The 25352-nt window shown below is 46.0% G+C and overlaps 1 protein-coding gene across 4 annotated transcripts; it reads left to right on the forward strand.

Moving 5' to 3' along the window:
• The first annotated feature begins 382 nt into the window (after window positions 1-382).
• Window positions 383-13327, forward strand: FXYD5 (FXYD domain containing ion transport regulator 5). 4 transcript variants are annotated; one of them, XM_081031867.1, is made up of 12 exons: window positions 488-555; window positions 893-974; window positions 1257-1317; window positions 3203-3277; window positions 4337-4411; window positions 5167-5217; window positions 6622-6723; window positions 9506-9586; window positions 10660-10689; window positions 10768-10842; window positions 12999-13044; window positions 13140-13327. In XM_081031867.1, exons 3-12 carry the CDS (start codon window positions 1257-1259, stop codon window positions 13165-13167), a joined length of 624 nt encoding a protein of 207 aa, XP_080887993.1. In that variant the 5' UTR covers window positions 488-555; window positions 893-974; the 3' UTR covers window positions 13168-13327. The 4 variants fall into 4 exon arrangements, with proteins under 4 accessions (XP_080887991.1, XP_080887992.1, XP_080887993.1 ...); XM_081031868.1 differs by having other exon boundaries at window positions 6625-6723; XM_081031865.1 differs by lacking the exon at window positions 893-974 and having other exon boundaries at window positions 383-555.
• Window positions 13328-25352: the final 12025 nt, after the last annotated feature.

A 25352-nucleotide genomic window follows, 5' to 3' on the forward strand; every position in this document is an offset into this window, starting at 1 on the left:
TCTGTCTGTGTGTTCTCATCTGTGGGAACGAAATGGGGGAGGGGTCAAACTGAACCTGGGGGTGCTCTCCCCGTGTCCCCAGAGTTGCCCCCTCCTTTTCTCCTCCCCCAGTGCCCGCCTCCTCTTTCTCCGAGCCCCTCGAGTTTCTCTTTCCTTCCTCAACGCCCTCGCCCCCCCACACCAGTTGCCCCTTCCTTCTTCTCCCCAAGAGACTCTACTGGACCGCTCCCCTTTCTCCCTCTCCTTCCCCAAAGGAGCGCCACCCAACCAAGCAAGACCTACCTGCGGGGTTCCCCGCACTCACCCTCCCCCAAACAGGGGGCTTGGCGGTCATTGCTTTGCCTCTCCCTTGCCCACCCCCCACCATGGCCTTTAGCGTCTCCCTCCTCCTGCTCCCACCCCGGGCTCTGAAGTCAGGAAACCCAAGAGGAAATGACTGAGCCCGTCTGGGTTCCCGCCCGCCAGCGCTCTCCTGGCCACACCCTCTGCCTGGACGCAGCTGCCGCCGCTACCCTCTCTCCAAAAAGCTGCGGGCTCTGGACCCCCAGCTCGGAGGTAAGTCTTTCTTCCGACCCCGCTCAGCCCAGGGCCCCGGCCCAGGTGGGTAAGGACTCGTCTTGGCGGATCCTCTCCGCCCCCCATTCATACTTACTTCTCCCGCGGGCTCGCGGGCTCCTGGGCTGCCCTCCTTCTCTCCCTCCTGCCTCATCTCCCCAGCTCTCCTCCGTCCCTCTCGGACCAGTCCTTCCCATAGAACAGCATCCTATTCTACATGTATGGTCCCTGCAATGAGGCCCAGACGCCACTTACTTTTTTCTCTGAGATCAGGAGCAAATTACTCACTCTTCCTCTTTCCCCTTCTGGCTGACTCCTCCACTGGGCCGGGTGACAGCCCCAGAGGAGAGGAAGAGGCCCAGGAACTACTCCTGTACCCCAGCCCCCATTGGGTGCCCAGCAGGGTCAGTCCAAGAGGGGTAAGTGCTTCTCTCCCTCAGGGGTGTACAAGTGCAGTGGCTGCTACTGGAAGCCCAGTTTGGTCTGACGTGTCTTGTTTTCTTTGGGGACCTGTAAAGCGAAGAAGGGGGTGGCAGCTGGGGACCCCCCACTTCCGAGACTCTCCTGTTAGCCCTGGCAGGGGCTCTTTGAAGGCAGAGGTGCTTGCTCAAGGGAGGGAAGGGGGCCAAAGGATCCCCCAGGGTTGCCCTGGGCCTGCTCACTGACAGCATGGCTGACCCCAGCTCCCACTTGCCCCATAGATGTCGCTCTCTGGTCACCTGTGTCTCCTCACCATCGTTGGCCTGATTCTTCCTACTAGAGGTAAGGCCCAGCCTTTGTCTCCACCCTGCCCCAAAGCCCCCAGCCCTACCTCTAGTGCCCTGCTGGGTGGGCAGCTGGTGAATTTGGAGGCCCTGTCCTGTGTCCGCACCCCCCCTGCTGAGCCGGCACCAGGAAGTGGGGCTCCCAAAGAGGGGGGCAGGGTTACACCCTTTTTGGACACCTCAGAACTGGGTGGCCGCTTCCAGCGAGTCTGGCCAGAGCCTGTCCTGCTGAGCAGCCTCCATTTCACCTCCAAGAAGAACTCACTGAGTTTGATTTGGCGGGCAGATTGGTGTCAGTTTTCTACTCAGCAGCCAGGAAACCTGGGCTCCCAGCAGAGGAGCTTCCTGGATTCCCAGGTGATGCGGTTAGGCAAAGGGGTGAGCTGGGGCCAGTCGAAGAGCTGGAGGTGTCTCCCCTGGCCTGGAAAGTGCTTCCTGAAGGCAGCAGCTGTGGTGGCATTGGCAGGTGCTTTTCCACATGGCAGGTGCCGTGTATGCGGGCGCTCACTTCAGCTTCAGCTCTAGTGTATTACACATACTGTCCTGCCTATTTTACAATGAGGGAACTGAAGCTCAGGGAATTGAGGTTCAGCAAAGGAAAGCCTGTGCCAGAAGCTAGTGAGCGGAGGAGCTGGGATCCAGTCATTCTGCCTGCCCCTGGAACCCAGAGCAGACTCTCCGCTGAAGAGCTCTCTTGGATAAAATGGTTTTCATCCATTCCTTCAGTCATTCAACAGGGATTCTTTGGGCAGCTCCCGTGTACCAGATCTTATTCTATGCACTGTGGAAACAGCAATACGTAAAACAGGACTCACGTTCCATTTGGGAAATACAGACAATAAATAACCCATAAGTAAATTACATAGTATTCCAGAAGGTGATACATGTATTGGAGAAAAATAGAGGAGAGCAATGAGGAATGTTTGCATAGGATGGTCAGGGAAGACTTCACTAGGAGGTGACATTTAGGCAGACACTTGAAGGAGATGGAGGAACGAACCAGGCAGGTATCCGAGGGATAAGTGCTGTCTGGTGGGTGTGAGGAAACAGGCAGTCCATGTGGCTGGGTGGGGTGAACAAGGAGCAGGGTAGGAAGAGGAGAGGTCAGAGAGGTGACGGGGAAGAGGTGTGGGGTGGGGCTTAGGGGCAGGGTGAGGGCTTTGGCTTTTATCAAGTGCAAGGTAGAGCCAGGGGAGGCTCTGAGCCAGCAGGGCAATGCTCTGCCTCAGGTGTTCTGAGGCTCCCTCCTCTGCTGTGTGTGGGGAGCAGACTGTAGGCGACAGGATGGGAGCAGGAGACAAGGGGGCAGCGGAGAGGATCTGGAGGTGATGGTCCAGGAGGGAGAGGATGGAGGCTGGGCCGGGGCAAGGCAGTGGCTGTATCCAGCGCTGACTGCATGTTAAATAGTGGGGAGACTCTCCCGCATTGCACCTCATTTCAGCCTCTGTACAGCCCTGAGAAGGAGATTCAGTTATCCCCAAATTGCATTTGAGGCAACTGAGCCTCAGACGCAGAGTGGCGTCTTCAATTGTTCCAGGTCACACAAGAAGGAAATGTTGGGAACAGAACTTGAGATCAGGGCCCTGGCTGACTCGAGCGCTGGGCTCACCTGGCTAAACTGTCTCTCCTATCCTACAAGGATGGGCAGGGAGAGGGGGCTGGAGGAAGGGTGCGGGGGCATTAGCATTTCTTAAAACACTTCCAGGATCATGGATTGGTACTGCCAAAGCTGATCAATCAAACAGCTGTCTGCTGTTCCACCAGCAGGCAGGACCCCCCCCCCCCCCCGAGTTACCCCCCCAGGTGTCAGAAGGGAGGGAAGGGTGGGGGTGTTGGTGAGAGGAGCACCAGAGGCTCCTCCCTGACTTCTCAGTATTTCTCAGGACAGACATTGGAGACTACACCCGTTTCTGGAGCAGACTCAACCCCTGTGCGCATTCCTCTCCTGACTCCCCCAGGTGAGGCGAGAGGGACAAGTCTGTTAAGATTCTGTCATTGCAAATAATAGCAGCAACAAAAATCACAAGCATGGACCAAACGGGAGTTTTTGAATTTGTGTAACTGAAAAGTCCAGGGAGAGACCTTCAGCCATGGCTCAACGTAGGTTCTCAGATGATGCTATCAGGAACCTGTGTCCGTCTCTTGGTTCTATTTTCTCTGTGTTGGCGTCATTTTCAGGCAGGTTCTCCTCTTATGGGGCCAGGATGGTGTCTGGAGGCCTGGGGCTTCCATCCTACCGCCTAAGAATCTGGAGAAAAGAGAACTTCCCTTTCCCCAATCCAGCAAATGTCCCAGAACTGAGTCTCACTGGCCAGATTCAGATCACATATCCAGCGATGAGCTGATCATTGTGTCCACAGGCACAGAACGCTGATTGGCCAGACCTGGGTCTGATGTTCAACCTTCAACAGGGCTGGTAGGGGACAGGATGGGAGCAGGAGACCAGGGGCAGCGGAGAGGATCTGGAGGTGATGGTCCAGGAGGGAGAGGATGGAGGCTGGGCCGGGGCAAGGCAGTGGCTGTATCCAGCGCTGACTGCATGTTAAACAGTGGGGGAGACTCCTCTGCATTGCACCTCATTTCAGCCTCTGTACAGCCCTGAGAAGGAGATTCAGTTATCCCCAAATTGCATTTGAGGCAACTGAGCCTCAGACGCAGAGTGGCGTCTTCAATTGTTCCAGGTCACACAAGAAGGAAATGTTGGGAACAGAACTTGAGATCAGGGCCCTGGCTGACTCGAGCGCTGGGCTCACCTGGCTAAACTGTCTCTCCTATCCTACAAGGATGGGCAGGGAGAGGGGGCTGGAGGAAGGGTGCGGGGGCATTAGCATTTCTTAAAACACTTCCAGGATCATGGATTGGTACTGCCAAAGCTGATCAATCAAACAGCTGTCTGCTGTTCCACCAGCAGGCAGGACCCCCCGAGTTACCCCCCAGGTGTCAGAAGGGAGGGAAGGGTGGGGGTGTTGGTGAGAGGAGCACCAGAGGCTCCTCCCTGACTTCTCAGTATTTCTCAGGACAGACATTGGAGACTACACCCGTTTCTGGAGCAGACTCAACCCCTGTGCGCATTCCTCTCCTGACTCCCCCAGGTGAGGCGAGAGGGACAAGTCTGTTAAGATTCTGTCATTGCAAATAATAGCAGCAACAAAAATCACAAGCATGGACCAAACGGGAGTTTTTGAATTTGTGTAACTGAAAAGTCCAGGGAGAGACCTTCAGCCATGGCTCAACGTAGGTTCTCAGATGATGCTATCAGGAACCTGTGTCCGTCTCTTGGTTCTATTTTCTCTGTATTGGCGTCATTTTCAAGCAGATTCTCTTCCTATGGGGCCAAGATGGTGTCTAGAGGCCTGGGGCTTCCATCCTACCAGCTACGAATCTGGGGAAAAGGGAATTTTCCTTTCCCCAATCCAGCAAATGTCCCAGAACTGAGTCTCACTGGCCAGGCTCAGGTCACATATCCACCCATGAGCTGATCATTGTGTCCACAGGCACAGAACGCTGATTGGCCAGACCTGGGTCTGATGTTCAACCTTCAACAGGGCTGGTGCCGGCCCCACTGAACCAAGTAGACTGAGAGTGAGGGAGGATGGTTCCCCAAAGAAAGTTCCTGGAGCTCTTACCAGATGCAGGGGAATGGGCATGTGTGGGATGGGAGGGCCTAAGGCCAGGATTTACTGGCAGTGAGCAAATCACATTTAGGCAGTGAACAAATGGCTGTGTTAATTAAGTCATTTCCATTCCACTGAGTTGCTGTGGAAATCCCCTTGTAGTTTCTTCCATCCCATGAACCTTGTCCATATCTTCTCTCTCTTCCCTCCCTGTTTCTGGACTTCGGACACAGCCCACCCAGAAAACCAGTCCCACCCTCAGACTCCAAGCCTGCAAGCTGATGGTGAGTGGGAAAGGGTAGGGGGTGAAGAGATGGGTCTGGGAGAGACATTGCTCCCCCTCTTCCTCTGATATTTTGGGTCCTTGGTTTCCCATTTCAGCCTGCCATCTCTGAATCTCCTGGTTTAATTAGTGGTGGGCCAGCCAGCCCACTCCATTCCCTTCTTTAAAAAAAAAATCTTTTGAGATCGTGAAAAAGAATATGCATGTGGAAGTCCAAAACCCATAAATGTACAACTTAGCAAATTATTCTAAATTGAACCCCTATGTAACCACCACCAGGTCAAGGAGTAGAGCTTTGCAAACACCCCAGAAACTCCGTGTGCCAACCTCATTCGTTTCTTTCTTTAATCTCTTTATTTTTTTCCCTTTTTTTGAATTTTCAAATCAGTTTTGAACTTATTCTTGGGTCTAACGTAATTCAAAAAGTGCTCCTCAATTTTTTTCCATTAGTGTTTAATGATACAATATAGTACATAAGCACATTCTCCTTGGAAATAACAAAAAGGTGGTAGGTGAGACGAAATCCCTTTGTTCGCTCCCCATCCTTGTTCTCTTCCCCGTCCCTGAGAGGCCTTCACTGTTAGTATTGGGTTGGAGACAGTTCCCCAATGAGACTGTGTCACATGTGTGTGTGACCTGGAGGAAATACACTGACTGGGGGGTGTATTTGTGTGAGCTTAAGGATAGACCATGATTGTTGTTCTGCAACTGGCTTCCCCCCCCACCCCCCATGAAATGATATATTTGGAGGCTTTTCCCACATGTCCATGTAAACACTGAGCTTTTCCTTTTTCATCGCTCCTTGCTATTCCACAGGGTGCCTGTGCACGGTTAATGAAGTCATGCACATCTCGATGAGCACCTTGGTCGCTTCCAGATTTTTCTGCTACACACAGTGCCACATTGAGTAACCTCATCCCTTCTTTCTTGACCAAACACTTACAGCACTTATGCGTCCGTCATGGTTCTAAATATTTTACTCGTGTTCACTCATTCAATCTTCACACAAACCCTCAGAGGTAGAAATGGCCATTATCTCCACCTTACAGATAAGGACATGGAAGCTCAGAGTAACTCACCCAAGGTGTCACAGCACGTCAGTGACATGCCTGGGATCGGGGTCCAGGAACCTGGCTCCAGAGCCCTGCTTTTACCCACAACCCTATGGGGCCAAGGAAACGAACACTGAAATTTGTTTTAAAAGCCACTTGAGAAAGGGCCACACTGATTTGCCCTGCCATTCCCTCCCCGCCCCACAGAGCCACTTGGGATCTGAATGTCTTGGATGTGTGCCAACCCAATACGGGGAGAACATACTCAATACGGGAGCCTTGCTGTTCTATGGATCCTTGTGTCGCTTATTCACTCATTTCTTGCCCTCCCCTCCTTGCTCTCCTGACCACAGTAGAACCATCACCAGCCCAGACAGAAACCCAGACGCAGCAACCAACGAGAATGGATGTGCCTCTAACCACAGATCCAGGGGCAGACAAGAGCAGCACAGAAGGTACAGTCTGCCACCAGAACGGCAACATACAAGTTTTGTTTAATTCTCTAACTAGGTCAGCATTTCCCCAAGGATGTTTCTCAGAGCATTCGTTTGGGGAATTGTTAATAACATTTTCCAAAAAATTTTTTTGGTTTGTGGCCAAAGGTGTTTGGGAAACTCTGAGATAAAGTTAAACACGTTTTTTTTCTGGCAGAACTTCTCAGGGTCTTAATAAAGCTTATTTGCAGCAATTATCCCAAAGAGGGGCATCTAGTTTGCAGCATTTTCCAAGCCTGATAGACTTAAGATCTCTTGTTCAGGTTCCTTCACAGGGCCGATGCTGGGAAATGTGGCTGTGGGTGAGTGTCCTTTGTACATGGCGTCTTGTTAGAGCAGGAGCTTTTCAGTTGCAAAATACAGAAAACCCAACTGGAAAAAAAAAAAAAGGACTTTTTGGGTGTGTATTTCTGTAAAGTCCAGAGGGACCAATTTCAGGCATGACTGACTCAAGGACTCAAGCACTGTCATCCCAACTGACTTGCTCCCCCTTTCAGCTCTGTTGTCTTCATTCTCAAGTGGCTTTTCCCCTCTTGGTCCCAAACAAATATGGTCCCATAGTGCTAAGTTTAGGTCACAAACTCAGGAGCTAGAGCTCATATCTTTCTCATCATCTGCAGCCCAAGGTCTAGAATTGATTCTCATTGGTCCAGCTGGGGTCACAAGCCCATGTCTGACCAATGGGAGCCTGGGAAATGGACTGATCTGATTGGTCAGGCCTGAGTCTTGTGCCCCCACCCTGAGACTGGGGAACAGGGTCAGCCTTGTCTGAACTGCATAGACCAAGAGTCAGGGAGAGGTGGTTCCCCTCAAGACCAGTGAGTAGCAATGTTAACCAGAGGTGTGGGAAAGGGGGCTGAACCTAATGAAGGCAACAGGTGGCTTCTCATGCCTGTGTGATGATTCATATTTGAGGAGCAGCCTCTACCGGAAAGTACTGTAGCTTGGACCACTCCCAGACTGACATATGTGCATGGGCACTGTGCAAGAGCACCACCTCTAAGGCCATGCCCTTCTCCCATGACAGTTTTTATCATTGTTATAATTTTCCAGTGATGGTAGTAAAACATCTCATTCTGACAGATTCTGTGTATTAAAACAATTTTACAAATGGTGGAAGTAAACTGTCTTGGGGAAGGGAATTTTCTGTTGCACAAAAGTAGGGGTGGGGGTGTAGCAGCTCTGTCCACACTTCCCAATTGAGAAAACATCTTCACAGCACTGATTCACTTGCTTCAATCCTTGCTGACCTGAGGTCCTACTGTGTTTCCCTGAAAATAAGACCGGGTCTTACATCAAGTTTTGCTCTAAAAGATGCATTAGGGCTTACGTGCAGGGGATGTCATCCTGAAAAATCATGCTAGGGCTTATTTTCTGGTTAGGTCTCATTTTCGGGGAAACACGGTATGTGTTGTTCCATGGTTGTTTCTGATTATATGTGACAGAAATTCAGTTGGCCTGACAGGTCATGGAACCAAGTGGTAAAAGGCATTGCTGAGCTTCAGGGTCGCCCAAAGCCTGAGCATGAAAGCCCGCAGCACCTCTTCCCTCCATCTTTGTTTCTCTCATGCTGGAGCTTGTCCTCCACTTTGAGAAGAAATGGCTCCTGTCATCTGCTGGCTCAGAGCTTCTGAAGCTTCACCTAGTTTTCACTCGGAATCCCTGCTTGGAATTTGAAAGGTCCCAGGGAAAGATGAGACTGGGTCACATGCTCCCCCTTGTGGCCTGGGTTACATACAATAGGAGAACCAGATGAACTGGGGAGCTGCTTGCAGAAAAATGAAGAGGTGCTTGCCAAGCAGATGATAACAACAGTCAGCATTTGCTGAGTTTATTCTGTGCCAGGCAGTGTGCTAAGCTTTCATGTATTCACTCACCCAATGCTCACGACCACTCTGTGTAGTGGGAACTGTCGTAACCCCATTTTACAGGGAAGGGAACTGAGGCCCAGAGAGGTGACTCTGCTGGGCCGAGGCCACACAGCCCTATGCGGCAGAATGGAATTTGAGCCCAGGCTCTCTAGTGCCAGGGTGCCTGAGCACCACATGCCACCCAGCGTGTCCTTTACATTTTTCTGTGACAGTCACCGCTGTCCCTACTCTTGATCTTGCTTATACCTTCTTCTGGGCAAGGATACCCCGAACATGTCAGAATCCTTGGCCACTATTCATGTTTTGGAGGTGAGGCGGTAAGATTGACCTGGGGAGCTCAAGGTTCATGAGGCAGCTTTTCTATCTGCTGGCTTCACATTGGGGCATCTGACAGTGGTAACCACGTCACTGGGGACACTTCTCAGTGCCAGAGGGGCAGGTCTTTTGGTGGGGTCGGGGGAGGCATTATTTTGTCTGAAGAGAGGAATCCTCTGGTATTTTCAGTCTGGGAGCAGAGGTGCTATTCAAAATGTTTTATAACAAGTACCTCCAGACTCTGTAACTGGGCCAGGTCCTGGAGGCCTTCTACCTCGCTATGACAGATGTTATCCTTTACTTCCTAGGTCCTAGGAGAGGGGCCAGGAGGTTGGGGCAACTGATCTTAACCAGGGAGTGCAGGCTTATTTCAATATTTCCATACCTGCCATTCCTTACTGTCTCCAGGGATGGGAGTGGGGGACCCTTGTGCCTGCCCACTGAATGGATAGGCGTGGGAGAGGGGTTTCTCTCAAATACAGACATTCAGTGATGCCCGCCCCTTGTTTCCCTCCATGGCTCACTTCTGCCCTCCACCGTCTTCTGGCCACTCTCAGCTCCTCCCACTAAAGGCACCACGCTCTCCAAGCAGTCTCCAGGCAACGACTTCACTGCGGATCCTGCTCTCAGGCCGACTGGTCAGTAACTCCCTTCCCAGACTGGGAACAGGCGATTTCCTAGTCACTGTGTATTTCTAGCACCTGGAATACTACCTAGCACAGAGTAGTCCTCAGTAAACAAATGTTGGGTGAATACATGACTTCCAGGCTGGCAGATGGTGGGCAAAGGGTAGACACGCAATAAATATCTGAATAGATGAGTGAATGCATAAATGAATGCTGCATGGAAGCCACCCCAAAACTCAGTGGCTTAAAATGACAACCACTTATTTAGTTCTTGAGAACTAAACTTGAGTTTGCAATTTGGAAGTTTAGTCTGGGCTCAGCTGGGTGGTTCTTCTTATCTCATCTGGACTTACTCATGCATCTGAGATCAGTTTGGGGATCGGCAGGGAGCTGTGTTTCTAGGGTCACCGTGATTCTTCCCCTGGTGGTTCTATCTTCCACTTCCTGCTCAGCCATCCCCAATGAACAGATGGAAATGATATACCCATGGGGCATGTAGAGATTCCATTCATTCATCCATTCAAAAACATATTCATTGACAACCTACTTATGTGCCAGGCACTGTTCTAGGTACCAGGGATACAGCAGTGAATAAGACAAACATCTCTGCCCTCATGGAGCAGACATTCTGGGGGACAGGCACAGTAAATAATAATCATAATAATTATATGTCATATGGTTTTAAGTTGCTATCAAGAAAAAATAAAACAGGGTTGGGCTGAGAGAGTGACTGGGGTATTTTTACAGAGAGTATTTCTGTAAAGGGCCAGAGTCCTCTCTACGAAGGAGCTGAGGGGAAACCATGAGGGTATCTGGAAGGGTGCTCCCGACAGAGGGAGCTGCCAGTGCAAAGGCCCTGAGGTGAGAAGTGGTCTGGCAGGTCACCGGCAGGGCCAGAGCAAATGAGTGAGGTCAAGGTAGAGAGGTGATGGGAGCCCCGTTTTATGTCACGTGAGGATTTGGGTTTTGTTCTAAGTTCACCAAGGCTGAGACACAGGTGTCCCCTCTCCTGGTCCCTGTCATTCACTGATTCACTCCACAAACCTCTGCTGAACTCTGACTTGCTCTCTGTCTGTCCCCTGCAGGTTCAAGTGAGGACAACCCCTTTTTCTATGGTAAGTTCCCGTGGAAGATGCCTGGGGGAGGAAGGGTGAAGCTCTTCTCACCATGCTCCTCTGCTTTTCTCTCCGCAGACGTGGCTACTCTCCGGAAACGGGGGCTGTTGGTCGCAGCTGTGCTGTTCATAACAGGCATCGTCATCCTCACCAGTGAGAGTGGGCATGGGACGGGAGGGGCACCAACACTGGGAAGGAGGGGGCCTTGGCATGCACCCAGAGGGGAGGGCACGGGGACAGGTTCTTAAAGGCCCCTGGGCAACGTGGTTTTAAATGAGACATATCCCTTAGCTTCAAACCAACCCAGAATTCAGTGGTTTAAAACGGCAACCATCTACTTAGCTCTCAAGTCTGCAATTTGGAAATGTAGGCTGGGCTCAGCTGGGTGGTTCTTCTGGTCGCAGCTGAATTTATTCAAGCATCTGAGGTCAGCAGAGAGGTCTGTTTCGGTGGGCTCCTTGGTTCTTCACCTCATGGTCTTTTACCCTCCAGCAGGCTGGCCTGGGCTTGTTCATGTGCTGGTGGCAGGGTAGTGGGATGGTGCAGCCTCTAGGACTAGTGCCAATGGGGAGCTGCAATCATGCTGGCCTGAAGGGCTGAGGGGAGGTAATGGCTGTGCCAACGCCTGGCGAGAGATGGAACTGGCAGAGAGGTTTGCAGCCACTGTGTCATTGTAACCCAGCCAGGAGGGTTCTGGCGTGGAGGGGACCAGAGGTGTAAATCTCCCTCTCTTCCTGCCCCCCTGCCAGTGTCTCCCTGCCACTGCTAAGTAGAGGGCAAGGAGCTGGGGATGGTGGCCTCTCAGGTCAGCTTCCCAGGGCTCAGCATCGCACGAGGACGGGAGCAGAGGGAAACTAGCAAGCAGAGGAACTAATTTTTTAAAAAGTTTTTTCAATACTGCAGATTAAATAAAACACAAAGCTACCAGTTTGCAAGTTCTCAGATAAATTATATAATCTATGCCAAGTTTATTCCCTCTCTTTTCCAACTTCGTCATCAGGGAAATAGGCGTAGCCATATCTTTTTAGTCTTAAGGTGGAAGGCAGAACACTAACAGTAATCACAAGAGATTTTTACTATGTGCCTGAACCTCACTGAATTGGGGGTCAAGCCACATGTGTTTATTGATCCTGACTTTGTCCCTGGCCCTGTTCTTTCCCCTGTGGGAAAAGTGAGGCTCAGAGAATTGAGGGGTTTGCCCAAGGTCACACAGCACATAAGAATCAGGGAATGACTGGAGCCAGATCTGAGCCCAAACGTTAGTTCTGGGCACAGAAATTATTCCAAAGACGAATATCTATAGGCACCTACTCTGTGCCCAACCTGTGCTGTGATGCTGGCCCCACCCTTGGGGACCTCACATCTGGTGGGGGGATGGTAACAAGCAGGTAAATGCACCAATGAGCAGAGAGGATACAGAGAAAGATAATAATCATGAGGAATCATGATGTGGCTGAGAAGGACAGGGAGAGGTGCTCCCTCTAAAGAGGCAAAATAGGAACTGAATCCTGAGGATGAGAAATGATTTAAAAAACCCAAGCTGGCAGAGAGAGAAGCAAGTGCAGAGCCCTAGACACAGGAATGAGCTGAGCATGTGGCAGTAACTGTGGGAAGAGGGTGGAAGAGGCCAGAGAGCGAGGGAGGTGAGTGTGGTGGCCAGGAGACAGCAGCAGGCTGATTTCAGATGTCCCTTTTGTCTTCTAAAATCTCCTCTCATTCACTGTGGTCTAGCCCCCGGCCGCCCTGCTGTCCCTTAAGCCCACCTGTCCCTTCCTACCCCAGGGTCTTTGCACTGGTTGTTCCCTCTGCCTGGAAGACATCCCTCTAGATGTCCAAGTGGCTCCCCCTGGCCTCCTTCAGGTCTTCTGTCTCCTTCCTGGCTTTATTTTTCTTCATAGCACGCGTCACCATCTGACTTATCATCGTCCATACACTTGACTCAGTTATTTTTCTCCTTGTTTGTTTCCCCCACTAGAAAGTCAGCTCTCCCGGGACAGGGATTTTAGTTATTCTTGTTCCTGGCTGTGTCCTTGGTGCCTAGATCAGTGCCTGGCACATAGTACGTGCAAAACAGAACATTTGTTGAATGAATGAATAACACACAAGCTAGGAGGGTTTTGAAAGGGCTCCTCTGTATGTGGGGAAGCTCCTCCCTGGGGCCCTGCACCAGCTCTTCTCCTGTCTGCTTCTCATCACTTGTCCAGAGTTGCCTTGGTGCTTCCGGAGGGGCTTTGTCTTTCAGCATCCAGAGCACACACAGAAATCAATATTGTTCCAACTCACCACTGGATTGTTTCCTTCACCCACAGGTGGCAAGTGTAGGCAGTGGTCCAAGTTGTGCCGGAATCATAATAGGTGAGCCCACTGGAAGTGGGGACTGACGACCCGATGGGCACCTGAGACTGAGCCCCCACCAGCTCACCGTGCCTGCGTCCTCCCTCCCCTCACAGAACCTACAGAATAGTGACTAAAGCCTAGCCTGAGCGGGAAGACACAGATGGAGCCAGAGCCAGGACTGACAGCCTGAGCCCCTTACCCTCCCAATCTGCCCACCCCGAAGGTGGCCCAGCTCCTCCAGCACTGCCCCCAACATTGACCATTCTGTTCAGACAAAAAGTAAAGCATTGTGGTCCTTGTCTCATGATCTCTGATCATTCGTGACCGGGGGTGGAAGAAAGTGGTAGGGGCTGGGGACAGGCCCCCTGAGGAGTAAAGTGAGGGGTTCATGCACTCACAAACCAAGGCAAGGGATAACAGTGAGCGAAGCTGGCCTGGGGTGAAGCAGGAGGAATTGGGGGGTGGGCGGAGGGGACTCTGGCCAGTGAAAGGGTCAGCACTGGATTCTGCCCATGGCAATTTGAGACCCCTGGCCTGGTTCATGCACAGAGCCTGCTGTCTAATACCAGCTGACCTCTAACTTTGGGAGGTGACATTGGTAACTGGACAAGCACAGGCCCATGGCGGTCTCTTTTTCTTCACAGTGGGTCCCTTTAGCCCTGTGAGGGGCCTCATACACATGAGTGTGAACACCTAGCCTGCACATCCAAGCTCCATCCACAACCAACCCACAGATGACTGGCTCTGGGCAACCTCTTGGCTTAAGGGTATTGCCCAGCAAGAAGGCTCAAAGGCTCTGGAGTGCGCTCAGAGCGTTTGGGTGGGGAATTTCGGGGTACCAGCTTCCCAAAACATGGTCAAGAAGGGGCACAGGCTCCAACGGGCACTTCCTGGAGGCTCTGGGGTTCTGCAGCCCGTGAGGAGGGGCTCAACCAGACGAGGCCAGAGCGGGCCCTCTGAAACCCAAGGCTTGGGGCCGAGGCTACTACCCACGCATAAGCGTCATCATGCCAAAGTAAAGAGACAAGGTTCTGTTGACTGGTGGTTGCATAACAATATTTCACAAACTTCAGGTCACAGCCTATTTACGGGTTATGAAATTTGTTCAGTGGGCTATGAGTAGCATAGAAGCAAAAGAAGTAATAAAATACAAAAGAAAATATCAGAGTGTAGCACGAATAATATGACTATATATATCCTCTTCTCAATTTTGGCCACAATTTCATTCCACCTGTATTGTTATTTACTTTTATTTTAAGAGATCAACTCCTTTTTTTTTAGCCTAACAGTCTATTACAGTGAAAGAAACCGGATTAGAATTAGCCAAGGAGGCCAGACATGGAAACAACCAAAATGTCCTTCGATAGATGAATGGATAAAGAAGTTGTGGTATATGTATACCATGGAATACTATTCGGCGTTAAGGAAAGATGATATAGGAACATTTGTGACAACATGGATGGATCTTGAGAGTATAATGCTAAGCGAAATAAGTCAGACAGAAAAAGCAGAGAACCCTTTGATTTCACTGATATGTGGTATATAAACGAAAAACAAGAAAACAACAAGACAAACAAATGAGAAACAAAAACTCATAGACACAGACAATAGTTTAGTGGTTACCAGAGGGTAAGGGGGGTGGGGGGTGGGAGATGAGAGTAAGGGAGATCAAATATATGGTGATGGAAGGAGAACTGACTCTGGGTGGTGAACACACAATGGGATTTATAGATGATGTAATACAGAATTGAACACCTGAAATCTATGTAATTTCACTAACAATTGTCACCCCAATAAATTACAAAAAATAAAATAAAATAAAATTCAAAAAAAAAGTAAAGAATTAGCCAAGGAAAGAGACATGTGGGGCAGAGCCCAGGACATTTCCAAGCACAAATCTTACAGCTCTCCTCTCCCAATGGAGTCGTGGACCCCGAGCTACCTTCCGGCAACAGTGTGTGACAACACACATGAAATACTGTCAACAAGGGAAGCTCCTGCAAGCCTTCTCAACCAGAGCATTTCACAAAGAAATGACTGACCACTCATGTGGTCACCTTAGTTTCCAGCCCCTCTGGAGGTTGAGCTTGTGGCCCAAAGACCTCACCATCACTTCCTTTGTTAGAAACTATCTAGGGTGGCCAAGGTTCCCAGGTAAATAAAGGCACTCTTTTCAGGCAGAACATTCCAGGGGCGGAGGGCAAAAGCCAGACCTCTCTTTGGATAAGATTAATTCCTTACTACACAGAGCCTCCCTCCCTCATATCATTTGATGGATTAAAAGACATTCAAAAAGTGATTTACTCTCATGTGATGGGGTTCAATGTCAGTTGATATTATTTGGGGCCTAAAACCATCTCCTGTGCCACCACTGGAGCACAGCCTGGACTTGAGGCTTCACTAGCTCAGGAGACTACCTGACAGCCTCCAAGGCAGATTAAGGGCAGGGCTGGCCCTCTGGGGATGATTGGGGGATGGGCACACTGCATCCATTCACCCCTCATTCCATCTTCCCATGGGGTACAGATGAAAAAGCTAATACTATGTCTCTCAGATGCCCCTTAGATGGGCTTCTGGATGTGGATTCAGCTCTGCTCATTAGAGGCCCCGTATGAGACTTGGAAGGCCAAGAGAGACCATTCTTTCTGCTTAATTGGCTATTTTCTGCTGGCCAAAATTGTTGTGAAGGTGATGAGTATTTTTGGCCACACCATTCCAGTGTCCAGTCACTAACCTGTGGGCATTAAGATACAGCTATGCACACGCATACAAAAAGGATATCTAAATGGCCAATAAACACATGAAAACACGCTCAACATCATTAGCCATCAGTAAAAAGTAAACGAAAACCAGAATGAGATACCACTACACACAGAATGGCTAAAATTAAAAAAAAACTAACAATACCAAGTGTTCAAGAGGATGTGGAGCAGCGGAATTTTCATACATTGCTGTAAATTGGAGTATAAATTGGTACAATCATTTTAGAAAACTATCAGTTTCTTTAAAAGGTAAATGTACATTTTACATATGACTCAGCAATTCAATTCTTAGATATCCTTCCAAGAAAAGGAAACCAGATGGCCACACAAAGATTAGTACTTGAATGCCTGTAGCAACAACATTTGTAATAGGAAAAAACTGGAAACAACCTAAAAGTCCATCAGCATAGGTGAGTGGATACAAATTATGGCGTATGCGTACGATGGAATACTGCTCAGAAATAAAAAGGAAGAACTACTGGTGTAATACAACGCATGGATGAGCACCCAGAAGCACTATCCTGAGTGAAAGGAGCCACATCCAAAAAGCACATATGCGTAATTCCACTTCTATGAAGTTCTGGAATAAGCAAAACTAATTAAAGGTGATAAAAGTCAGAATAATAGTTTCCTCTACTACTATCACCATGTTGCCTCTACTGTAGGGGCAGGAGGTTGACAGAAGGGGCAGGAAGGAACATTCTTGAAATCCCAACAGTGGTGCAGATTACAGGAATGCATGTGTTGGTCAGAACTGACTGAAATATTTACATTTAGGATCTGTGTACTTCACTACAGGTATGCCGCAGTACAAAACACAAGAAAATTGAAAACAAAAAGGCAGTTATGTCCCGGGTGGTGATGACTTCCATGTCGTGGGTCAGAGACAGAGCAACAGGATTCTGAGGGTGCCATATACAAGTGGCCCTCCCGGGGTGGAGGGAGACACTCCCCACCTGGGTCAGTTTGGTCATTGTGAAATAATAGAAAATATATACATTGGTTTTTGTTCCCAGTTCCTGGCACACAGCTCCTAAAACCCTTGTAATTTCCTAAGTGATAAGCACGCTGGGAACATCGTTTGTTCTAATATTTGGTCTTTGGCCCCAGTTCCTGATGCAAAGTTCTTAAATCCCTTGGAATTTCCAATATGATAGGAGTGTCTTTTGCTCTAATGAGGTAATTCTTAGTGGGCTCCCGGATGGGGGCTGGTCACCAGAAAGACCAGCCATGATTAGGAGCTTAAAACTTGCATCTTTACTCCCTGTCCTCTGATAAGGAGACAGGGGCTAGAAATTGAATTAATGATCAATCATACCTTCCTGATGAAGCCACCATAAAATCCCAATAGTACAGATTTCGGAGAGCTTTTGGGTTGGTGAACACATCCATGTACTGGGAGGGTGACACACCCCAACTCCACGGGACAGAAGCTCCTGTGCTTAGGACCCCTCCAGACCTCACCCTATTGTACTTCATCTTGCTGCTCATTTGTACCTTTTATCATATTTTTTTATTGTATAATAAATTGGTAAACGTAAGTGTTTCCTTGAGTTCTGTGAACTGTTCTAGCAAATAGTCAAATCCAAGGTTGGGGGAAGTCATGGGAACCTCCAGTTAGTAGCCAAGTTGAACAGAAGTTATGGGTAACCTGGAAACCGACTAGCAATTAGCATCTGAAGATGGGGGGGCGGTCTTGTGGAATTGAACCCTTAACCTGTGGGGTCTGCACTGATTCCAGTCAGTGTCAGATTGAATTGAATTGTAGGATACTCAGCTGGTGTCACAGAGAATTACTTAATATAGGGGAAAAAACCCCCACATATTTGCTATCAGAAGTGTTGTGAGTGTGGTAGTCATGTGAGAATAAAGCAGAGACATAGGAGGAGTTTTTATTCTTGCAGTCATGTTCTGGGAATCATTTGCAAAATCTTAGCCTAGAGCCCATTCTACTAACTTTTCCAAAGAACTTGTCAGCCCCTTGTTCCCTGTATCAAACCAGTCCATTTTTGCTTAAAATTGACAGCAATAAACAATCTTAAAATCTCAGTGGCTTACAACAACAAAGGTTTTTTTCTCACTCACACTGTATGTCTATCATGGGTCAGCTGGAAGCTATGATGGGACCTAAGGTAATGGAGAAACCATTATCAGAAACATTTCTGATTACCACTGACAAAAAGAAAAGAGAATCAGGTGAGACACATACTGGCCCTTGTAGCCTCTGTCAGGGAGGGAACATCATTTCTGCTCACATTTCATTGGCCAAAGCAAATCACAGGTCCTATTTGAGCTCAGGAGGGCAGGAAACTACAGTCTCCTTATAGGGAGGGAACTGGATATTGGTGAAGAGTAGTACAGCTTGCCACAAAGGGAATTTATTATCTCACATAGCAAGAATTCTGGAAGCAGAAACTGTATTCAACTGCAAGAGACTGAAACAACCTTGGCTCAAACAAGGTGACTTATCTCTCGCTCACATACCAGAACTCTGAAGTGTCTAGTCCAAGGCTGGGGAAGGGGTTTCCTGACGTCATAAGGGAACAGATGTCTGTTGACTTCCTGCTCTGACATCCTTAGCATGTGGCTCCAACTCTCAAGATCAGGAAGAAGCTGCAGGAACCTCAGCCATCATGCCATATTCTAGGAAAAAAAGAAAAAGAAAAAGGTTGGGGTCGTCACCACTAAGTGACTCAGCTTCTTTTAAAGAGAGTTTCCAGGATCACCTCCCAAAGATTTCTACTTGCTTCTGATTGGCCACCTCTATCTGCAGAAAGAAACTGGGAAATGTAGTCTTTTAGCCAGGACATCCTGAACACCATCAGGGAAAACAATAGCCCTGAGGAATTGGTCAATTTGGTGAGGAGGATGCTGAGCTTCTCCCCAGCCAAGTATCGGGGGTCACACCATTTTTATTCAAACATGAGAGGAATAGGTAATTCTTAAGATTGGAGTTTGCTGAGACCTCTAGGGACAGAACATTGAATCTCAGACTTGGAAAAGACATCTAGAAATCTATCCAATCATGCCCCCACTGCTCTCCAAAGGCTGTCATCTGCTACCCAAACCCCTTTTGGTGTAAGACACCTTTTTCTGTTGCGTAGCATCTGAACTGAAGCCTTCTCCTTCACTCTTACATCAGGGAGAGATTTCTTGCCAAGAGCTAATGGAGTGGCTCCTGTACTGCAGCCAGCCTCCTGAGTACAATACTGACAAGGTTATTATTCTGGAAGAATTAAGGCCAAATCATATTAACTAAAAGGGATCTGATTTCTTCATATGAAGCTAGATTGTGCTTTTCTTGGGGTGTTGGGAGGGACCTCCAATGCTTGCTTCAGTGAGGTGTGTTTGCTTCTAATGAGGTTGGTGAGTAAATGAGCTCCAGCTCCTGCTGGTAGGAGACTAAATAGGATTTGAAACACCCTCTGAGTTGGCTTTGTAGTGTCCACTTGCCTAGGTTAAACTACATTTCCCAGAATTCCCCTTCCTGTATGCCTGTATGCTTATGGTTAGGGAGAGCCACAAGAGATGTACTTGTGGAAGATTTGCTGGGTAGAGGTTAAAGCAGCAACCATTTTGTGGCTTGTACGTAAGGCAGCAACTGGGCCTGCAACTGCTCCGTCTCCCCCTGGATCCTCCTTCAGCTTCTCCATCTCCTGGGCCAGGTGTTGCTTAGCCCTGTGACGAGGGGCCCTGGCTTTGTCAGGACACCCGCACCATCAAGGTCAGAGGCAACAAGAATAACATGGGGTTCAGTACATCCTCATGGACTCTAGCTTGTGCTTCTGGATTCCAGATTGTTCTTGCTCTCCCCAACCTTACAGCCATCTTCCTTTCCTGTCTGCCCGGTGGACTTCAAGTTTCGTCATCAAGCACAGAAATAACAGCCTCACAGAGAGAGCTTAACTGGCTTCCACAACTGTGAAAGATCAAATTCCTGTAACAAATTGTGTGTGTCTGTGTCTGTGTGTGTGTGCACGTGCTTGCATGTGTGTTAGTGGTTCTGTTTTGCAGACACAGAATTTGGTCTCCGAGTGGTTCCAGAAGAATAGAATCTTAAGGATGAGTTCTGGGTTTTCTGGAATTAGTTCTCTGATCTAATTATATTTAAAGTCATTGATGCCCCTGTTTCCAGGGGTAAAGGAAGCACTGATAGTCCATGGCATGAAGTGGCAAAACAGTTACTCAGATCATTACCAGTAGCTTCCGGTATCAGGTTTCTATAAAAGGAAAGGCTCTGGGTGACCAAGTATTGGCTTCCACAGAATATGTTAGTGAAAATAAAGAGTGTAATGGGGTTGGTTGGTTCATTCTAACTGTGGTGAAATACTTGGGAAAATTGATGAGCTCAGAGTTTTAAATTCCAAGTTCAAGATCTGTATAAGGGACTTGAAAGCTTCCATGAGAGTTCTGCAAACCACACTCAACGTCAGATACTGTGGGTGGCTGGATTACAATACAAGTGGAACTTACAGATTCACAGGGTCTCTTTTATTAAAGTTAAGGCACTGATTCGGAAGAAATGGGGTCCTGACAATTGGGATGGGAACATATGAGCAGATTCTAATAAGGCTAGGGTCCTAACATCCCTAAATGCTGTTGAGTCTTTGCCCATAGAAGCAGCCTGTCCCCCTGTGTGAGGAGACCAGTCTCCTCTTGCCTGAAGAAACTGTAGTTGCCTTCTCTAAGGTAGTTGCCAGACAAGATCCTGCTGATCTTCCTTAGGACCTACTCCTATCACCTCTTCTTGCTTCTAAGACCTGTAACTAGACTCAAGTCTCAATAGAATCCAAAAGGTAAGAGACAAAATGTGATCCACAAGGAGGGGCAATGTAACACCGAAACAATTGCCAATTTCTGTTTGCCAATTTTTATCAACACAAATCTGAAAAATATGTGTGGAAATGGATCTGAAGGTTGTGGAACCACGGTGGAAGAATATAAAGTTGGATCAGGACAAGTTTATTGATATTGGCCCACTAAGCAGAGTTTCTGGACTCAGCGTTTGAGCATGAGGGGCTAAGAATGGCTCTGATAGTTTGCTTGGTTGACTGATGTATGGACGGACCTAAAGGTGGCCTATACCAGGTTGAAATGTCAGAAGTTCCTTGGTATATTGTACAGAATGAGTCAGCAAACTTTTTCTATAAAATGCCAGATAGTAAATGTTTTAGGTTTTACAGACCAGTGTCAGTTACAACTATTCAACTCTCCCACTGTAGCAGAAAAGCAGCCAAAGACAGTTTATAAATGAATAAGCATGGTTGTGTTCAAATACAAGTTTATGAATGCTGAAATTTGAATCTCATATCATTTTCACATGTCACAAAATACTATTCTTCTTTTGATTTTATTTCAGTTAAAAATATAAAAACTATTTTTAGCCTGTGGGCCATACAAAAACAGTCTGTGGATTACATTTGGCCCTTGGTGGCAATGTATTGACCCCCGCTATATAGGAAGTTTTCTAAAGGCTTAGGGCCTGGAGGACACTATGATAAATAGTAAGCCAGACACAGAGAGACAAATACTGTATGATATAACTTGTAAGTGGAACCTAAAAAAGCCAAACTCATAAAAGCAGAGAGTAGGTGGAGGTTGCCAGGGGTTGGGTGGGGGGTGGCAAAATGGGCAGATGTTGGTCAAAGGGCACAGTTTCAGTTATACAAATGAATAAGTTCTGGAGATCTAACATACAGCACGATGACTATAGTTAATAGTATTGTATTTATTACAGTAATACTGAAATTTGCTAAGAGAGTAGGTCTTAAATGTTATCACCACAGGGGGGGAAAGGGCCCATATCAAGACACATCATAAGTAAAATGCCAATGGTAAAAGACAAAGAGAGAATCTTAAAAGCAGCAAGAGAAAAGCAGTTAGTTACCTACAAGGGCACTCCCATAAGACTGTCAGCTGATTTCTCAACAGAAATTTTACAGGCCAGAAGGGATTGGAAAGAAATATTCAAAGTGATGAAAAGTAAGGATCTACAACCAAGATTACTTTACCCAGCAAAGCTATTATTTAGAATTGAAAGACAAATAAAGAGCTTTCCAGACAAGAAAAAGCTAAAGTTCATTACCACAAAGGGAAACTTAGAGGGACTTCTTTAAGGTATATATATATATATATATATATATATATATATATATATATATATATATATATATATATATATACATATATATATATATATATATACATACACACACATATACATATATATGACAAATATATATATATACATATACATGTAATAAAATGGCAATAACTACATATCTATCAACAATTACTTTCACTGTAAATAGATTAAATGTTCCAATCAAAAGACATAGGAAGGCTGCCTACAAAAGGCTAACTTCAGATTGAAAGACACACACAGATGGAAAATAAAAGGATGGAAAAAGATATTTCATGAAAATGCAAAAAAAAAAAAACCTCAAAAAATCTGGGGTAGCAATACTTATACTGACAAAATAGACTTTAAAACAAAGGCTATAACAAAAGACAAAGAAAGAACCCAGTAATTTCACTTCTGGATATTATCTACAGAAACCCAAAATGCTACTTCAAGGGACTATGTGCATCCATATTTTCATTGCAACATTGTTTACAATGGCCAAGATGTGGAGGAAAACTGGGTGTCCATCAATGGATGAATGGATAAAGAGGAGGTAGTACATGGAAGGGCTTGGAGTAAATTGTGCTGAATAGAGTATGTCAGAAAGAAAAAGACAGATGCAATGTGATTTCACTTATGTGTGAAATCTAAAGAACAAAATCAGGAAAGAAACTCATAGATACATAGAACATATTGATGGTTGCTGGATGAGAGGAGGGTTGGGGGGGTGAGTGAACAAGGGGAAGGAATTAAGAAGTACAAATGGGTTGTTACAAAGTAGTCATGGAGATATAGGGTATAGCATAAGGAATATACTTAATAATATTGTAATAACTATGTGTGGTGTCAGATGAGTACTAGATTTATTAGGTTGATAGATGGGAGGGGGTTGGGGGGTTGGTGGAAAAGGTGAAGGGATTAAGAAGTACAAAATGGTAGTTACAAAATAGCCATGGGGAGATAAAGTAAAGCATAGGGAATATAGTCAATAATATGGTAATATCTAAGTATAATGCCAGGTGGGTACTAGATTAGTTGGGGGGATCACTTCTTAAATTATATAAATGCCTAACTACAATGCTGTACACCTGAAAATTAATATAAAATAATGTTGAATGTTAACTGTAATTGAAAAATTAAAAAGAGGGAGATAAGAGTGAAGGGGCATAAAAGGTTCAAATTTCCAAGTATAAAAAAAAAAATCATGGAGATGTAATCGACAGCATAGGGAACACAATAAATAATATTGTGATAGGGTGGTACAGTGTCATATGGCTCCTGAATTTATGGTGTTCCTTCTTTAGGTATGTAAATGTTGAATAACTATGATGTATACCTGAAACTAATATAACATTGTACGTTAGCTATATTTTAATAAAAATCTTAAAAGAAAAAAGAAAACTAGAGACCAATATCCTTTATGAACATCAATGTGAAATTCTCAACAAAATGCTAACAAACTTAATTCAGTAGTATATTGAAAGGATTATACACTGACCAAGAGGATTTATTCCTGGAATGCAAGGATGGTTCAACATACAAAAATCAATCAATGTAATACATCACATAAACAGAATGAAAGGGAAAAAAGCCACTATGATTATCTCAATTGATGCAGAAAAAGCACAGTAAAATTCAACACTCTTTTATGATAAAAAAAAAAAAACACCACTTAATAAACTAGGAATAGTATTGCAATTTAAGTTGTCCATTACAATTTTGACTGGCTCTACATAATTTTTAGTGGTAACTCTATGGTTTAAAAATGCATTCTGAACTTTTTACAATGTGTTTAGAAACAACACTTTACTACTTGAAAATTTACCACTAATCTGTCCCTTTACCTTCCCCTCCCTTTATGTTATAGTTGTCATGTGTTACATCTACCATGTTTCCCCAAAAATGAGACCTAACTGGAAAAAAAAGCCCTAACATAATTTTTCAGGATGACATTCCCTGAACATAAGCTCTAATGTGTCTTTTGGAGCAAAAATTAATATAAGACTCAGTCTTATTTTCAGGGAAACACGGTATACTTGTTGAAAATCCCATTAACAATGTTACTTTTTTTCTTTCTTTTCTTTTGACAGTTTGTCAAACGTATTTTTAGAGAAATCAAGAGGAGAAAAGTCTATTCTATTTACCCAGATAGTTATCATTTCTGTTTTCCTCCTTTATTTTTATGTTCCAAGCTTTCTTCTGGCATCATTTTCCTTCTGTCTGAAGCACTTCCTTTAGCAATTCTTGTAGAGCAGTTCTGCTGGCTATGAGTATTCTTAGTTTTACTTAATCTGAGAATGTTTGTATTTCACCTTCTTTATGAAAGATATTTTCACTTAGTATAAAATTCTGGGTTGTCAGTTCTTTTCTTTCAGCACTTTAAAAACATTGGGCCACTTCCTTCTAGGCTCCATAGTTTCTGATAAAAAATCTGCCATAATTTGGGTTGTTGTTCACATGTAGGTAATGCATTGTTTTCCTTTGGCTCCTTTCAAGATTTTTTCTTTGTATTTTGGTTTTAGCAGTTTGATTATGATTTGTCTGTATATGGATTTCTTTGGGTTTAGCCTATTCTTGGATTCACTCAACTTCTTGAATCTGTAAGTTCATGTTTTTTTCCAAAACTTCTGATGTTTTCAGCCATCATTTCTTCCTACTTTCCCCCCATTTTTTTCAGCACTGCATTTTCACCTATCCTTTTTAGACACAAATGTTGCTGTCTTCCCATAGGTTCCTCAGGCTCTGTTCATTTTTAAAATCCTTCTTTTGCTGTATGGTACAGATTGGATAATTTCTGATGATCTGCCTTTAAGTTTACCGACTCCTTTCCATCATCTCCATATTGAGCCCATCCAGTGAATTTTTCATTTTGGTTATTTTGTTTTTCCACTTGTACAATTTTCATTTTTTTCTTGATATAGTCTATTTCTTTGCTGATACTTTCTTTTTTAAATATTTATTTCAAGACTGTTTATAATTGCTTTTTTGAGCACTATTATAATAGCTGATTTAAAGTACTTTTCATATAATTTCAACATTTGTGCTATTGCAATGAAATCTATTGATTGTAGGCTTTTTTGTTTTTTGTTTTTCATGAGAATTAAGGTTTGGGGAATTCTTCATATGCCAAATTTGGATTGTATCCTGCACAGTATGAATGTTATATTATGACACTTTGGGTCTTATTTAAATCCTATGAAGAATGTTGATATTTTTGTTTTAGTGGCCAATTGACCTGGGCAAATTTATACTGCAAGTTCCTACCTGCCTTCTGTAGTCTGTGGTTTCACTATCAGTTCATTTTTTGAAGGATTTGCAATGCTATTCTGATCTGTCTCATTTGTGTGTCACCTGGTGGTCAATCTGGGGCCTGGACAGAAGTCTAGCCGTTAACTCAGTTCTCAAAGTCTTTGCTATGCTAATTAAGGCCATAGGAGACC

This window comes from Rhinolophus hipposideros, assembly GCF_964194185.1.
Source record: "Rhinolophus hipposideros genome assembly, chromosome: 21".
NCBI classification, from domain to species: Eukaryota; Metazoa; Chordata; class Mammalia; order Chiroptera; family Rhinolophidae; genus Rhinolophus; species Rhinolophus hipposideros.

Bases quoted from the DNA above. Each gene is read 5' to 3' on its own strand.
- FXYD5 (XM_081031865.1), top strand. From the start codon at position 433: ATGACTGAGCCCGTCTGGGTTCCCGCCCGCCAGCGCTCTCCTGGCCAC. The intron at 5,218-6,621 runs GTGAGTGGGAAA...TCCTGACCACAG, and splicing joins TCCAAGCCTGCAAGCTGATG to TAGAACCATCACCAGCCCAG. The intron at 6,724-9,505 runs GTACAGTCTGCC...GGCCACTCTCAG, and splicing joins AGACAAGAGCAGCACAGAAG to CTCCTCCCACTAAAGGCACC.